Source organism: Haemaphysalis longicornis, unplaced genomic scaffold (assembly GCF_048455015.1).
Source record: "Haemaphysalis longicornis isolate Haplotype H1 unplaced genomic scaffold, Haemaphysalis longicornis Haplotype H1 scaffold_91, whole genome shotgun sequence".
NCBI classification, from domain to species: Eukaryota; Metazoa; Arthropoda; class Arachnida; order Ixodida; family Ixodidae; genus Haemaphysalis; species Haemaphysalis longicornis.
Window position 1 is genome coordinate 577,491 of NW_027526462.1, and position 16,323 is coordinate 593,813.

The following is a 16,323-nucleotide window of genomic DNA, read 5'->3' on the forward strand; positions in this document are numbered from 1 at the left end:
TTCCATCCGCTGTCGCCGTTTTTTGCACTCTCAGGGAACAACTAGCTTAAATTCGTACTGACCTCCCACTTTGAGGTAATGCGGATAATAGGCATTCGCGCATATTGTCGTGCACAGCGGGGTGCTGTCGTGTACAGCGAGTATAGATTGTACGTTTACGCTTCCTGTACCCTCCAACGCAGGCGCCGACGCTATCATGTCCATGATGACGGGCGGCGTGGTAAGGGAGCTCATACAGGGCGACTTCGGTGGCACCCACGGGTCCATGGTCGCCATACACAACGCCACGCACGCGGGGCCTTATACGGTGACGCAGGTCACATCGGCACTGTGCTTCACCATCGGCATTATACAGGTGAGCGTTTCTTTCATAAACCCAATGATTCATCTCGGCTCAGTGTTGGTGTCGTGGATTAGCTGCAGAAACCAATCCCGACTGCTCAGCTGACGGGTGGCGCACAAGCAGGTCTCTCGGCTGTTCGTTTTTAACCAGTAACCAAACATCCCCCCTCTCCCGCCCCAGAAAACGTATTTTGGGTGCAGATCCGGCAGCGTGCAAGATTAATCATATTCAGTTTTTACACATACACGAACGTTCTACAAGCTACTTATCATCAGCGAGCTCTGCTGATTGCTCCTTTAATGACAATGTCCCCTTCAGCAAAGATCTCCTGGCATTTCCATCAACACTTTATTCTGGCAAGCTGGGTAAAGAAAGTACCCTGGATGAAAATTGCGAGGAGTCATGTTGTGACTAAAAAATAGACAAAAACTTGGGATGAAATACGTTTTTTAAACAATACGTTACTCGCGGATGAGCCGCGTGTTGCGCGTGCTAAAACTACCTAAGCGATTCTTTCGAATTTACGTGTCTGCCGTTTCATTCAAAATATCGGAGGAATACAAAAAAAAACAGCTGGTAGGAGTCCTCATGGGTTTTACGTATTGCAGCTTGGTCACAGAATATATTCAATTGAAGGGTAAATTCACGCGGTGATGGGTGTGTGACGTGAAAAGCGTAAGTCAATGGGTACAGTCCACGGGTGGTGCGCGTGGCAGCGACAAGCGAAAACATCAATACAGTGCACTGAACCGCAGTCCTATGTCGCCAGCGACCGCGACCGAGGGCCCCGGCGGCAGTGTATGGATTGTTTTCGCTTGTCGCTGTCGCCCACCTTACCCATTGACCTACACTTTTCACGCCGCTCACAAAAGCACTGCGTGTGGTTACTCCTTCATACTTTAACCAATTCCTAACACTGAAAGTGTAAACTAATGCTGCATAAACCTCCAACCTTCAACTAATTTCATAAATCCGCATTATCAGTCAGTCTCACTTTGTCACTGGCAAGCACTGGTGTGAGCCAAATTTCTACTCGAGATTTGCACGCTTCACCGGGGAACCTCTCATCCTCAGTATCTCAGTATCTTTACTTCCGTTTACCGCAGCTGGCGTTCGGCTTTCTTAGCCTGGGCACGCTGAACGTGTTCCTGTCGGAGCAGATGGTCAACGGCTTCGCCACGGGCGTGGCCGTGCAGGTGGTCATCAGCCAGCTGGGATCCATCTTCGGCAACCACGTGCCTCACATGAGTGGAATGTTCACCATATACAAGGTGAGCACTTGGTATTCTTCATTTTGCAAGGGACACGGTTCGAGTCTTGGGCTGTGAGGAAGTCGGGGCAGTCATATAAACATCTTTCAATCTTAGCCATTCTACGCAGAGCTGCTGGAGAAGACAAACCGTGCAAAAGCTGCCCTGCGCCTAAGAGTTGAAATGAAAACGAGGTTTTATAACTTCAAGTGCGAAGCTTCGGTTAGTTGGATTTCTTGCATGTTTTGAGCAGCTGAAAACAAAAATAGAAAAAAATGGCAACTAGTTGAAGGTTAAATACGACTTTACACGCCGAGGATGCACGAGACCTATGAGGAACGCAGCACGGGAAGTCTATGGCCGAATTAAGATGTCTCCCGAGTCACTGCACATGAGTGCTTTTTGTTCTTTGCACCAATAAAAAAAAAAACAGATGCCCTAGCAATCAAACTGATGGTCTTCATGCGCTCAATAGTGCAACTCCCGAACACTGTGCAACGAGGCTCAGAGAGAGGCCAGCTGACAGAAATGCTTAATAGCACCTGACGTTCTTCGTTGCCATAGCGCCTCCGTGGCTTTTCTATCCTTCCTTTATTATGTTGATTGTTTAGTGTGCTAGGCAGTACTTTTGACAAAGTTAAAGGAGGAAAATCGCGTATTTTATTCATTTGTTCTTTTTGGATTCGCAAAACTAGATAAAATAAAACAAACACTTTCATTTGATGTAAATTGAGCTTTTGCAAATTTTGAGGTTACATAAAACCACGCTAGACGTGTTCAATCTCGATCATTACACGTTACCACCAGCACGGATGCTTAAGCGGAATATATGCAGCATCGGTTCACAGGCAGTACTCCTGTCCCACTAGGCAGCCGAGAACTGCTCTTTCATCCTTCAAGCGTAATTTTTGAGCTCAAGAGAACTCAGCAATGGCTCACAGCTTCTAGTAATGCAACCTCTGTGAATTTTTCATTTTTATGCTGCCCCGTTGATTTTTTGATGTGCGAGATCTTTCGTAGACAGTGCCAACCTTTTTCGCAAAATGGGAAGAAAAACGCTAAACTAGAATGGTCAAAAATTTCCTCTACACTCGTTTCACAGACGTTGTACGCCTTCTTCGAGCATATCCATGAAGTGGCATGGCAGACGACACTGGTGGCCTTTGTCGCAATCGTAGTCATCATGGTGGTGAAGCTATTCCTCGATCCCCCCGTCATCCGCAGGTTCGGAATCCCGCTACCCATCGAACTCACCGTCGTAAGTACGACACTGCTTCCTTCGTTGTGGCGCCTGCAATAATTGCCCGCTCATTCAATTTGTTTTGTTTTCATCGCGCCAAAATATGTGAGCCTGTTCCTGAGCTTGCAATTAAGAATAATTATGTGCTATTCTGTGTAAAGATGCGTGGAGGGCGGAAATGTAAACGGTTTCATTAAATAAAAACATGGCACGTGCGGATCGTGTCTCCTGCGAGCAGTTAAGTTTGGGTGATTTGGATGTGGCCGCATTCAAGGCTTTAGAAGCGCTTTTAGTTTCAAGGTGTTATGAAAAAAGCAGTTCGGCAAATTTCCGCATTTACCCCAATGAGGAGGGTGGGGAACTGTATTTTTTGCATACCCATGTTATATTAAGTGGTTTTGCTCAGAACTCGTCTGAATGCCTCACGCACTACATCGGTATGTTAGTAAAATTTTCTTAGTTTACACCAGTTACAGAAAAAGATATCTGTTCCCTTGCACTCGCTTTTGTTTTATAGCCTGAGTAGGATCTGTCAGAAAAGTAACCTGCAGGAGAAATTGTTGCGCATCCGCGATAGTATAAAATATGCGTGTGGAGATCCCTTTAAAAAAGCCTCCGTGGTGCGTAACCCTAATCTCTGCTTGTATGCTCGACACCTAATGGATGAGTAAACAAACAGCACCTTCGCAAGATCGTAACATGAGAGCAATGGTGGCCCGTACTTTAAACACCACGGTACATGTATCAATACAAATAATTGGCTGAAACACTTGCCTAAATGCGTTTGTCCTTTCTTTTTTCTAAGGTGGTTCTTTTCACCGTGGCATCTCACTTCTTGAACCTGAGGGAAAACTACGGCGTCGAAGTGGTTGGAACGATTCCGGAAAAGTTAGTATTTGATTCCTCAATGCAATATCCCAAGCCCTGAGCGGTCTACGCTATTACCATTAAACAGGTTTTCAACTGTCATCGCATGGCCGCTTGATGGAAAGGACCTCCTTTTCATCTAGCGGCCTTGGTCATCGTATCCCCAACAATTGGGTATTATGGGTGCATGCGTAAGTATTAAGTAATGGTCCTTAAACCAAACAAATACTCTTTCCGTTCAATGGGAGGCAACCGAAGTGTGAAGGCCTCGCTCATTGTTCGCGTATACGTGATGTAGCATTACGTGTTCATACCATATATCTCGAAAAGGTTTCTACATTGCTACACCATAGCACGGTGCCTCCATATCTTTGTTTTGTATACACTATCTCTTGAGATAATTTGCCTTTTTGGCGTTTTTTTTCGGTGCAAATAGGGCAACTTGCAATTTATAAACCTAAAATACAAAAGAGGGGTGCGCATTCCTGCCCTGTCATATATATCGTGTGAGCCCTGCTTTAGCATTGCTGCTACATGGGAACGGGGGCATATCCTGTCAGCTACAGAAGTATTTCATCCACCATGATTAAGTTTTACCTCACACGAATTTGTGTTGCGATTAGGGTTATTCAGAAAATCTCGTAAGAAAACCATTTGGTAAATGGGGTAGTTTAAAGCGAGTTTTTTCCATATCTCAAATAAACAACAGAATGCTCAGATAAAGGAAAATCCTTGACTGAGGCTTCTGAGCCAAGCGTCACTCTCGCGTCTACCTTAACACATGTAACGACATAAGGCACTTCACCGTACTGTTCTAAGATATGTACACGTATAAGATACTACTTCTACGCCCTACTACTGTAAGTACTACTACTCTTAGATGCTACAGTTTGTATGCCCCAAGGAAAATAGACCCTATTCCTCAATCCGTTGCCCTGCTTTGCAGGTTGCCCGAACCCACTCTGCCGAGCTTCAACACGTCGTTGATTGCGAGCATCCTTCCTGAGTCTTTCGCTCTGGCCATTGTCAGCTTCGCCATCACCCTCTCCTTGGGTAGAATCTTCGGCCAAAAGCATGGCTATGCCGTCGACGCTAACCAGGTACCATTGCACACTTAATAAATAGCTTGTGCCAAAACTCTATTGACTGCCTAGCCTGTATGGTGTCAAGGTTAGGCGGCCACTCGATGTTAACATTTTGGCGTCACCATGTTACTTAAGACAAGAACGGGATGTATTTCAGCCACTTCGTTTACAAAAAGGTTTACTTAGATAAATAGAAAAATACACCTGAGAACAGAATTGCTGGAAATTAGCACATCCAACTGCATCAGCATCAACCCTGGTGCCAACATTTCGGAAAAGGCCAGCCACAATTCATAGTTCGGCACTGGACTGAATGAAGTTACCGTAATTCCAAGAAATGAATGATTTAGGTACGCAGATGCGCAGTCCCTCCTATGATATATTAAGTAGGACTTTGGGAGTTAGACATCTGCCAACTTATGACTCATCAAGTACTTTTCATGTACTGTCAACTACACATTTCAGTTGCTATCAGACAAAAAAGATGCAGTAATCATGCTTACTAATTTACTATTGAAATGAAGGATGACCAAATCTTGCAAGTGCCTAATGATTTTATTGCAAGGAGCTGCATGAAACAAGAAAACTAACAAAATGCGAATATGAGGGCAAAAATTGCAGTTTTCGACCCCTTTTGCTGATATTCAACCTACAGCAGTTATTGCCAGGTTTGTTTAAACACTTGACAGTTATAGCAGGCGATTTCGTAAGCAGTAATATCAAATCTAGAGTGTCGATGCGGGTTACATTGCATGGTTAGTGTAATCGCCAGGCATCTACACAGAAAGAATAGGAAGGAAGAAAGAGGGCAAACGCAAACGGTGTTTATGTGGTCTTATGTTCACTCTGAGCGTAAAATAAAGCGTAGGTGATAGCGCATTTATATACTGTCTACAGTCTACCTTTACTCACGTAGTTTCCTTGCGTTTAACCGAACGGTGATATATCAATTTAATACCTTTGGCTGGTCGGGCTGTCGAAAACCGAAGTTTGAAATATCATAACTCTTTAGCACGGCAGGACATATTGGACACTTAGGGCTGTTTCGGGTACTTTGCACTACTTCTTTTAATTTCTGCCAACCACGTTAAGCGTCTCAAAATACCTTTTATGATAATGCTTTTAAGCCCCCTATTCATCGGATATCTGTCAGTTTTCGACAAAACACCATGTGAAATCAGATCGTTGTGTTGCAACGGCTCTGATTGTTAGGATCACTATTCCTCAATTTTTCCAATGTTATGCTTTTCAAATTTCATCACCGGTAAAACTACAGTTGGTTCTCACATCACTTTGACGATGCAGGCATGTTCTTACTTGTTAAAGATTCGGTTCCAGGTGTTCAATTGTTGAATTTTTGTTTCTGAAAACTTTGCATTCGTGCACGCGTCGTTCTAAACACTGTGTCTATCTTCTTACAACTACAGGAGTTCCTCGCCCTCGGAGCGAGTCACGTGTTTTCGTCTTTCTTCTCCTGCTTCCCCATTGCTGCGTCAGTGCCCCGAAGTGCCGTCCAAGAGGGCGCCGGTGGCAAGACACAGGTACGGCACAATCTCCTCCACTGAGCCTTCATTTGAGAAGCATATCCTGGTAGCTAAATGTCACCGCCCATAAAAGAGCTCTTTCCGAAATGTTAAGACTAGAAACGGTACCCAGTACTACAGAAAAAAATATTGAAGAACACTTTTTAAAAGGGCCATGAAAAAAAGAACCTGTTTTGCACAGTAAAAGTGCTGATTTCTTCCAACAATATTGATGCTAATTTTAATGGAAACATTAAACAAATATTACTACTTTCAGGGAAAACAGATTAGGAAGGTACGACTCATTAGACAATTTCCCGCCGGGTCCATTTTACGTCACAGGAAGTTTGTGTGAATGGCTGCTGTCATCCAAAGCTACCCCTAAAAACATGACTGTGATGGCGCTGAGGCCTGAACTTCTGCTTGATTATATCACTTGAATGCTAACAAAGACTGAAGGCAATGACAACTATGTTTTGAGTGTTCCCTCTATTATGTCACTCCTTATACGCTGCGGCGCAAAATTCTAAAATGTTTCAACAGTTTTCGAGCTTTTTTTGTTTCAAAACGTAGTTCGTGGCTTTAATAGGTCTGAGCGAATTATCAAGAGCTATCTTTTCCTAATTAGGCAAATCTCTATTTTGTTTTCATTACTTCTTACACATGCTCTTTAAGCTAGGTGTTTTCAAATAGACATATTACTCTGTCGTGTGACAACGCCACGAACCGCGCGACCGGCTGGGCACTTTTGTGAGTTTGGGTGCTAAGCAAAAGACATTCTGGAAGAAGCTTCAGTGCAAAAATAATTTTGTAGAGCTTGCCGTTGAGTTGTGAATACATGCACTTATCACCTTGAGCAGAACACGTAGCGGTAAAAAAATATTTGAAATTGCAACTTCCCACAGAGCAAGTTCCTTAATATGTTGCTAGAGATAATGCTCTTACCGTATGTCCAGTTTCAGCAGATGGTGTTGATGCAATTCACTCTTTGTTTTTATGCGTTATAGCGGCCTAAAAAAACCGAAATAAAATTATGGCATTTACCTCAGCAACTTCTACCTTGTTCAAAGAAGAATATTTCTTTAGTTCATAAAAATTCAGCGCATTTTTTAGTTCACCGGGAGTGTTTTGGCTTTAGCTGTGAGGTAGCTTACAGTTGCAAGTTTTTACACATCAAAATAATGGTGGAAAACTTTCTATTTCCTTCGTCCAGATTGTGAGTGTGGTCAACATCTTCATCATCGTCCTCATGGTTCTGTTCCTCGGCCATTACCTGGAAGAGCTGCCTATCGTAAGTCGCGGCTTCGCGTACCAACTCCGTTATCTAGTGCTGATACTTTACGAGAAAATGTACCGACACCGTACCCAGATCCCAAGAATGATCACATTGTTCCATAATAAGTACAAAGTTCTGCAAAAATGTACAAATAGCTTAGAATATCACAAACGTTGTTTTCATTGGTTTCCTTTTCTGAGCAATTGTGTTTTCGCACTTTCTGGCAAGAAACAAACATTTTAAATTGTTGTTCACTGAAACCAAATTTTCGTTGTGCGTGAAGGCTGCATTGGCTATTTTCAAATACAATCGCTGAAGCACACTGTAAAATGTTTTTGCGATAATGCTTTTGGAAAGTATTTAACACATAACATCGTTTAAAATACATAACTACATGTGTTGAAATCTGTAAACTACTGAACGCCCTAATTTTGTAAAAATTCTTAGCGCTGCGTAAGCGTTTCTGTGTCAATTATTTAACTCAGCACTAGGAATGTTTCTATTCAGTCCAGCAGTATTTTAAATCTTTTGATCCCGTTCCGTTTTTCTGGACCTTCTAGTGCGTCTTGGCTGCTATCATTGTGACTTCATTGAAGAAGATCGTCATGCAAGTCCAGGACTTCAAACGCTACTGGGATATTTCGAAAATTGACGGGGTACGTACTCATTTTCAGCCTGTAAATAATTTTGAGTTTCTTGGCTAAAATGTAGTCTGCATATTGTGAGCTCGATTCCACCTTCACATTTTTATTTCCATATATTGAACTTTGTGCATGACGTGCATCTGCTTACTCTAATTTTTTCTGCCCTTTCTAAGCTCGGTAATATAAAATATGCATGCACGTAAATGCCTAAACAAATTTAGTAAAGCAACACACTTTCGAATGATCCATAGTACCCCTCTACCGAGCGGATTACAACGTGTTTGGTTCTGAAAATAAGAACACTTTCTTACTTTTGCTTAAATTCGATGTGGTAATAATAATTGCATGAACGGTTGTTTTCAAGGCAAGAATATCAATTAGTGCATTTTACGCACCCACAAATGAATCTGCAGTAGTTAAAGACTCAATTTCATGATGGAAGCTGTGATAATTTTTTTGAGGCAGGTTTCTTTCTCGTAGCAATGTATTTATGAAGTCATTTCGATTTTGCAGCAAGTGTGGATGGTGTCGTTTGGTGCCACCGTCATCTTTGACGTCATCACTGGCCTGGCAATTGGCGTTGGGTTCTCACTGCTCACCCTTATCTACAAGATTCAGAGGTGGGTGCTGTATGTATTGTTAACAATGTAGGAGCTGAATCTTTCCTTTGTTCTTGAAGAGTGCCCTAGCAATGTCCCTAGCGCTCTTAAGCGGTTTTCATTTTTATGAAATAGGCAGTTGCGCTACCGCAAATTTTTTTCTACTGATGTTTTGGTGAGTGGCCATTAGTGTAGCCATACTGTACACTTTCTCTCCAAAAATAATATTTGGCGTACACGTGTAGGAAATGTGTAGCACATAGATGACCTAGAAAGAAAAATAGCAATATCACAATTAAGTATTATGCCACAAAATTTTGGCTCTCAAACTTACCGCACAAGAAAGATTTATAGCATCAACTCTCTTTTGTCGCCCCTTTTTTCATCATTTACATAGCATGGCTGCTAATTGACTCAGCATGAAATGAACATCTTTCAACCAATAAAAAAGCCACAGTTTCATCCAAATATTCTGGGCACATATGTGTTCTTACGTGCTTTGTAAGAGAAAAAACGATTAATGTTTAAGCCGCAGCCGCTTTTTATTTATGATTTGGAATCTACCCTGAAAAAAAAACAATAATTGTGTTACAAAGCAGATTGAGTGACCACCACCAAAATATAGGCAGTTTTATTTATGTTGCCTGGCAATTTAATTGCTATTTAGTTAGATTGGTGTGCATTCCGAAGAATGTAAAATAGGACCTGACAACTTTACGGATTACACAGAAACACTTCCGTATGTTAATGAGTGGATATTAAAATATTTAAAGAAAAAAAAACATCTATGCTCATTTCTGAATTTCAGACCAAAGACCTTCCTGCTTGGTGCTGTGGCTGACACTGAATTTTTCGTACCTATCAAGAAGTATCAGATGGTAAGAGACAAACCTATACAAAAACTTTTTCGTTTGATGAATTATACACTAGCCACAGATTTTATCCCCATAAATAACTTAAAATTTCAGAGATTTTTATTATATATTGTGTTGGTGCATTGACTAACTTTGAAATATTGAACTTATTAGAGACGTGATATGACAAATGTAGCACTTTTTATTTCGTTCGGCAGTCAGAAGGCGAATGTTAGAAAAAAGATTTAAAGCAATTCAGAATCAATTATAACGGTGTACAGAGATAATTGCTTTATGCGATAAGCTTTCATTCAGTGCTGCTTTGGCTAGCCACGTCCCTTCATGGTGCAATGTGCTTTTCGGGTGCATATCTAGAACTGCGCTGTTTTATTCGATACAGGTTGATGAGATTCCCAAGATCAAGATCTTCCACTTTGGTGGACCGGTCCACTTTGCTAACACGGAGTACTTCAAGGAGCAACTGAACAAGAAGATTGGCTTTACTGTCAGGTGAACGATTCGTAACACTAACCTTTTTCGCGTTTTTCTTCTTTCCAATCACTGTAATCGAAACGAAAAGCCTAAAGTGTTCTATGAGTGATATTTCATAAACTTCGCCCTTGAAAACTTCGCAGCCATATTTTGCGCAGAGGAGGCCGGAAACATGAACTTTTTTCCGCCTCGATATGACACTAAAAACAATGTTACTGATTGTCTTGACTTATAAATAGTCATATTGCTATTGCCTTTTCAGTACTTCTGCGTTAAATCAGCAGCCATACCCATTTTTGCTTAAAGTAAAAACGCATTCCATTTTTTATATCGCAGGTCAAAAGAAATGCCTTCTTGAAATCTATTCTCACAATTGCCAGAACTATTATTACTAAATTTCTTAGTTGCCGCGGAATAGCCTAACAAAATACGTTATAGCTTCGCAGGGGTGTCCAACATATAAAAAACATCGCGGTAATTAGCACATGCTTGCGTAAAACTTCGACTTAGATACTCTGGTATGTGACAAGGGATGCTGTGAAGTAGACCTTTGGTACCTGGATGGGATAAAACGTTCATTACGATGTTAAACACCACAAACTCCTGTAGTATCAAGAGCCTTTTTAGAGGGATTACCTTATTGCCCTTTAAACTTGATCATGTCACGACACTAACGAAGTACCTTGATTTGTGTTCCTGAAACAGGGATGTACTGAAAGCGCGGAAACGAGCTCAAAAGGGATCCACTTGCAATCTCGCCAACCTAGTCAAGGTAAGAGCACTAGCGGTAGCGTTTACGCTCCCATGTATTTATTTTGCGGGTTGAACATTCACATATTTTTCCAGTTTTTGTTCCATAGAAACAAAATAGCTAGTTGCCAGTCATAACCTATTTCCTTTCGAGGTTCCTGCTGTCACAGGGTCCGCTTGTTAGAATTGGCTCGGATAACTTGCAGCGCACCGCTTTTTTCTGGCCACTGTAACTACAGACGTTGACACCTTTTTCTTCCTAACGGAATAGCACGAGAAGCTTGAAACCGTGTCCCAATGTAAAAAGTTAGCTTAACCACACTGTCCAAGTAACAGGAGCATACGTGGCCAATTATCATTAGAACACAGCCAGAGCTGGTGGGTTTCAATATACATTATCGGCCACAGTATCCTTTTTTGTCGTTCTGATTACCACCACCTGAAGCAAAAACTTTTATAAAACAAAAAAGGCACGACCATGGCAAGCACAATAGGGTAATTTTGTAGCAAAGTAACTTTTACTAGCAACGCATCAGTGATGCTTAACATTTCTGCCACCAGAAGTGAATGAGCTCAAGTGCATATGCATTGCATAGAATAGGAGACGACACCCGGATACAAACAACCCTTTTCCTGTGAACAGAGTACAAATGACAAAGTATAAGCAATTTCTCTTCAAAATAGACCTTCGTTTAAAAATAGGCGTCTCTGCATAGTGCCCTTTGCAAAGCTCCTTAGAAAGATCGAAGTGGCTAAGCCAGAGGACATGGAAAGAAGTGACCAAGCGTTGTTGGTCTTTCGACTAGCACAAATGTCTCAGTAGCTTCTTTATGTATAGGTGGTGAAGTATGCGCTTATAGATTGCAAAGCAAATAAAATATTCCATAATAAGAGCTATGCACGGCTAACTACTCAATGAATACAATAGAGATATGGCAGCACTAACCTGATGCCTCTCCCATAACCAGGAAGTACGCATAAACAAAGAGTACTGTACATCCTAGTTTTGAAACTCGTGACTTGAGGTTTTCAGGGTTTTTATTCAATGTATCTACATAACTTCTGCGTTTGTGTTCACGTGTCTTACGGCAGGACTCGCCTATGCTTGGCGCCGAGTCGAAGAACGCCTCCCTGAACTGCAGCGTGGCCACCGATCTTTGCTCGCTCAAGTCGTCCAACAGCTGTGTTGCCGAGATGCTCGCACTCCCGTCTCACATTGTGCTGGACTTCTCCCGTGTCTCCTTCATGGACGGATCTAGCATTGCCCTGCTCAAGCAGGTAACCCGAGCTCATGAACGCGACTCTTCTTGTGGTCAAGCAAAGTTTTAAGGCTGGTTACGTCGCGGAGGCCACTCAGAAATGTATTTGTACATGTCTGCATGTGCCTTTGTCCCGATTGGGCGTAGCACTCCTCCCATTCGCGATTATACGCTGCTTTCCCAACATTTCTTGTAGCCCTTGCTTTCCACGCCCCCAAGTAATGTATCCAGCATAGCTGGGCGAAAACGCTGAGGGTTGTCGATTCGAATTCGTGAGCATTATTTGTAAATTACCCCTACCTGTACGATGCACCTCCACAAATGCATACCTGGAAAGTTGAAACAATTAATATTTGAATAGTGTAAATGCACTTTATTGTAAAAAATCAAGAACTAAAAATATCAGCGAACAAAAAAGTAGTGCAATTGGAAATTTGGCAACCGTCGTGTGTCCCAGGACGAAAAAAAGATCGCGAGTAGTTATGAATTTGCAAACATCTGTTGAATCTTGCCCCTGTAGCGGTAAACTTTAAGAAGGAAAAATACTAAGATAAAGGCACTGTTTGGGTTATTAAACGTGCTTCTTCTATGCCAAAATCAAAACGTAAATTCGGTGAACAGGTGAAACGGGGAAGCAGCGTAAGAATGCTAACGCATTAGTATACAATTTGCCAATGCAGGGCCGGACGCCATTACTGGCCATGTTCATTAGGAGTCGCTGTTTTAAAAAGTTATATGTAGCGCCGAAGCATAAAACACTGTATTTCATTGAGATAATATACAGACATCTGCAACTTGCCATTAGATCAAATGAATGGAGTAAACCTATCTATCAGCTGCGGTACCCCCGGCATTCAAACCATGACAGTAGATTCTACTGAGATCCAGCGAATGTTAAAGACTTCATATGAGGCAATGGCACTGAACAAAGCCTGCATCAGCATTGCGAAATGCATTGTTGGTTGTGGTCTTAATCATGTGAAAATATAGTTAGTTGAAAGAACGAGGAACTTTTTCTATCGCATGTGGGTGGCCCCCCGCAAGACATGGCGGGTGCCGTTCTATTCAAGCAAAACATGCCCTTCGCTGCACTACCCGGTTGCTTTTCGTAAGAGCCGTAGTAGAGATAAAATCTTAGCAAGTTCAAATTTCAGTTGAACGCAGAGAATCAACTTCTGGCATACTGGAGAGATACAAATTAGGACAAGCTAGATTTTTTAACATGCACGGCAGTATACATACTAGAGTTTTGCAACTTGTCTCCACCTATATCCCCGACAATTCAGAACCGATTTCACAACCTTCCGCGTAGCGGTACGATTTCTTAGCCACTGTAGAAGCTGTGCAATTTAAATGGAAATTTTGATAGTGTAAGAGCTCCCCATTTCACGCCGTAACCGTGGCAACTGCCATTACAAAATGCTAATAAATCGCAAAAATGAAAACAATATCTTCATGCTTTTCATTTTCAAATATAGGTTCATTGGAAAGCACTCCCCACCACCTATCTGCCACATTTAGAATGAAATATATATCCGTTGTAGTGAAAATTTTACTGTTTTACTGCGCCTAACAATAAAAGTAAAGATTAAGCCCTTCGTCCCCAGCCTTTACATTGATTTGGTTGAAAGGTTCAACGCGCCGACGCAACGCAGGCGATGAGGCGCGCCGTAGTTGGCGGCTCCGGATTAATTTTGACCACCTAGGAATTTTTAACTTGCGCCGAAATCTCGTACACACGGGCGTTTTTGCTTTTCGCCTCCATCAGAAAAGCGGCCGCCGTGGCCGGGAATCGAACCCGTGGCCGCGTGCTCAGCAGCGCAATGTCTTAGCTTCAGCCTTTACAAGATTATCGCCACACGTAATAAAAAAAATCTAAAGCCGCCGTTTTTTGCAGCTAGTTTGACAAGTCAAGTTAGCGTGTACTGATGAACGTCCGCTGTGTTATTTTTTGTTCCAGCTCAAACGAGAATATGACTCCGTGGATGTGAAGTTGTTCATCGCTGCCTGTTCTGGTAAGTAGCCTTGCTCAGTTCCTGGAAGCATATCTTTATGCCAAGTAAAATTCCCATTATGCGCCCATTTTTCAAACCACTGCCATTGTTGAGCTTTCACTGGTCTTTCCGTCGTCATAATGCGAAAACCTATGCGAGGTGCTTAGTGAGCCAAATTGAAGAAATAACGCGATACTGTCCAAATAAACCGTCCTAGATTTCAGTGTGAAACATGTATAGATCAAATTTCAAGACAGGGATGCGTGATATGTTAGACGTTTCCTGTAGTTGAATACCTAAGGGAAGAGCCTAGGCTCCACGTGCTCGACATACGAGGTTTGTCACTTATGAACACTCTGCAGTTTTAAACAAATTGAGATGATGCAACTTGCGACCAGACCAACAATTGAGAGCGCGTACATAAGAGAAATTATTCAAGTACTGCTTGGTATGGATGATTGTTCGAACAGTTAAAACTGGAGTTTAGCATGCCAAGCCTACACTTCTGGAATGAGGCACAAAGTAGGGGGGGGGGGGCTCCGAAATAATGCAGCTAATCCCAGTCTCAATCGTTTATTGGTCTGAAGGTTGTATTTACTCCAGTAAATACGAAGTAAAATTGTGGAGTGATGTGACATGTGAATAAACGTTTAAAGTTATCTGAAAAGCACCATAAGTGCAAAATTGAAATGTTTTATAAACCTGTATGGCTTTATGCGAACACCTTTTTGGGTTACGCAGCAACATTTCTCCACTCCCTTAAACAGACAGCCATCGCAACCAGGGTTGATATCATTACTCTCGCAAAACATTCACCTAGTCATTATTATCGCAGTTTGCTGTATGTGCCCCTGATTAGCCTGTCAAAAGTAACTAACGTAAAGATGGCGATTACAACAATTTTTAAATTGGGTCGTTTAGGTACCAAAGCTACACCTGTCGCCACGACGCCGACCGTAGCGAAGGACAACGGAATAATATAGACCACCTGGTCATTTTTAACCTGCACTGCAACTCCGATACGGGCATTGTTGCTTCCTCCCTTCACAAAATAGGCGCGCAGCCGAAATCGAACCCACATCATACTGCGCAGCAGAACAATGCCCTACTGCACAGTGAACACCGCTTGTATGTATTATCAATGACCAACTAAGGCTGTGTCTTTGCCCTCAACCACGGAAAACTTCCCAGCAGTCGGACAAAAACCAAATAATACGCTTAGATAAGCTTCCAGTAATATGTTCTCATCCCCTCATTGGTTTGGATATGTTCTTAAGGAGCTCTTAAAATGTCTCTGCTCTCCTTAAAGTTACCCAGAATTGGCATTCAATCGCGAACACCGATGCGTTCACCTAATGGTACAACAATTCCGTGACCCACTTCAATAGGAGTGGGAGGGGGGTATAGTGCAGCAGCCCACTTCATTTTGTAATACGGAGGATGTTTGCTAAGAAATGAACGGCCCGCGGGAAGCGCAAGTGTAGACGACTCGAGGTGCTCTAATTTTTGCATTTCAGAATGAGGTGGGAAACGAAGATTTGTCAGCTAATAAACTTTGAGAAACAATGACATTACAATATCAATAAAAATAAATCATGCGACAGTGCGACAAAAGCGATGGTTTTTTTGGTATCACTACGTCTCTAAGGCAAGAGCTTTTTAATACGCTGGGTAAAGAGAATATTTCTTGGAAAACAGGTTGAAGTTCTATAGACTGCGGGCACTTCAGCTACTTTCCGGCCGATATCTGGAGGCCAAGAAGAGAAGCACCGATTTTTGGCTGGGTCTAACAAACCTGCTTTTTTTCGTTTATGCAGACAGCGTCTTTGACTTTCTGCGCAAAGCTGATGCTGTGAGCTTCCTGGGTTCGGACGCCTTCTTTCCGTCCGTTTTTGATGCCGTCCAGGCAGCGCAACACCCGAACAAGGTGCGTATTATCATGAAAAGCCCCTCAAGCATTTTGACCTACATGAATTGTAACCATCAGAACAGGGCCGAAAACTACCGAATTTTTTTCTTGAAGCTTCTCAGAACAGTGATGTAAGCATTACTGTAATGTTGAGCGAAAGTTGGTTTTCAATATGCGAAATAAATATAAATCAATAAATATGAAATAAATATTAAGCGCTGAAGCACCACGTGAGAAA

At 42.2% G+C, this 16,323-nt stretch overlaps 1 protein-coding gene across 4 annotated transcripts in view; it reads left to right on the forward strand.

Annotated features, from left to right (window-relative positions):
- Positions 1 to 16,323, forward strand: part of LOC144154781 (prestin-like) — a 247,426-nt gene that overhangs the window by 229,373 nt on the left and 1,730 nt on the right. For all 4 annotated transcript variants that reach the window (XM_077685884.1, XM_077685885.1, XM_077685882.1 and 1 more), the window contains 15 exons: positions 183 to 355; positions 1,450 to 1,614; positions 2,696 to 2,851; positions 3,639 to 3,721; positions 4,647 to 4,800; positions 6,213 to 6,326; positions 7,522 to 7,599; positions 8,145 to 8,240; positions 8,742 to 8,848; positions 9,636 to 9,705; positions 10,082 to 10,191; positions 10,879 to 10,945; positions 12,016 to 12,201; positions 14,143 to 14,197; positions 15,994 to 16,103. In XM_077685884.1, the coding sequence (XP_077542010.1) occupies positions 183 to 355; positions 1,450 to 1,614; positions 2,696 to 2,851; positions 3,639 to 3,721; positions 4,647 to 4,800; positions 6,213 to 6,326; positions 7,522 to 7,599; positions 8,145 to 8,240; positions 8,742 to 8,848; positions 9,636 to 9,705; positions 10,082 to 10,191; positions 10,879 to 10,945; positions 12,016 to 12,201; positions 14,143 to 14,197; positions 15,994 to 16,103 (1,724 nt within the window). The remainder of the gene's footprint in view (positions 1 to 182; positions 356 to 1,449; positions 1,615 to 2,695; positions 2,852 to 3,638; positions 3,722 to 4,646; positions 4,801 to 6,212; positions 6,327 to 7,521; positions 7,600 to 8,144; positions 8,241 to 8,741; positions 8,849 to 9,635; positions 9,706 to 10,081; positions 10,192 to 10,878; positions 10,946 to 12,015; positions 12,202 to 14,142; positions 14,198 to 15,993; positions 16,104 to 16,323) is intronic.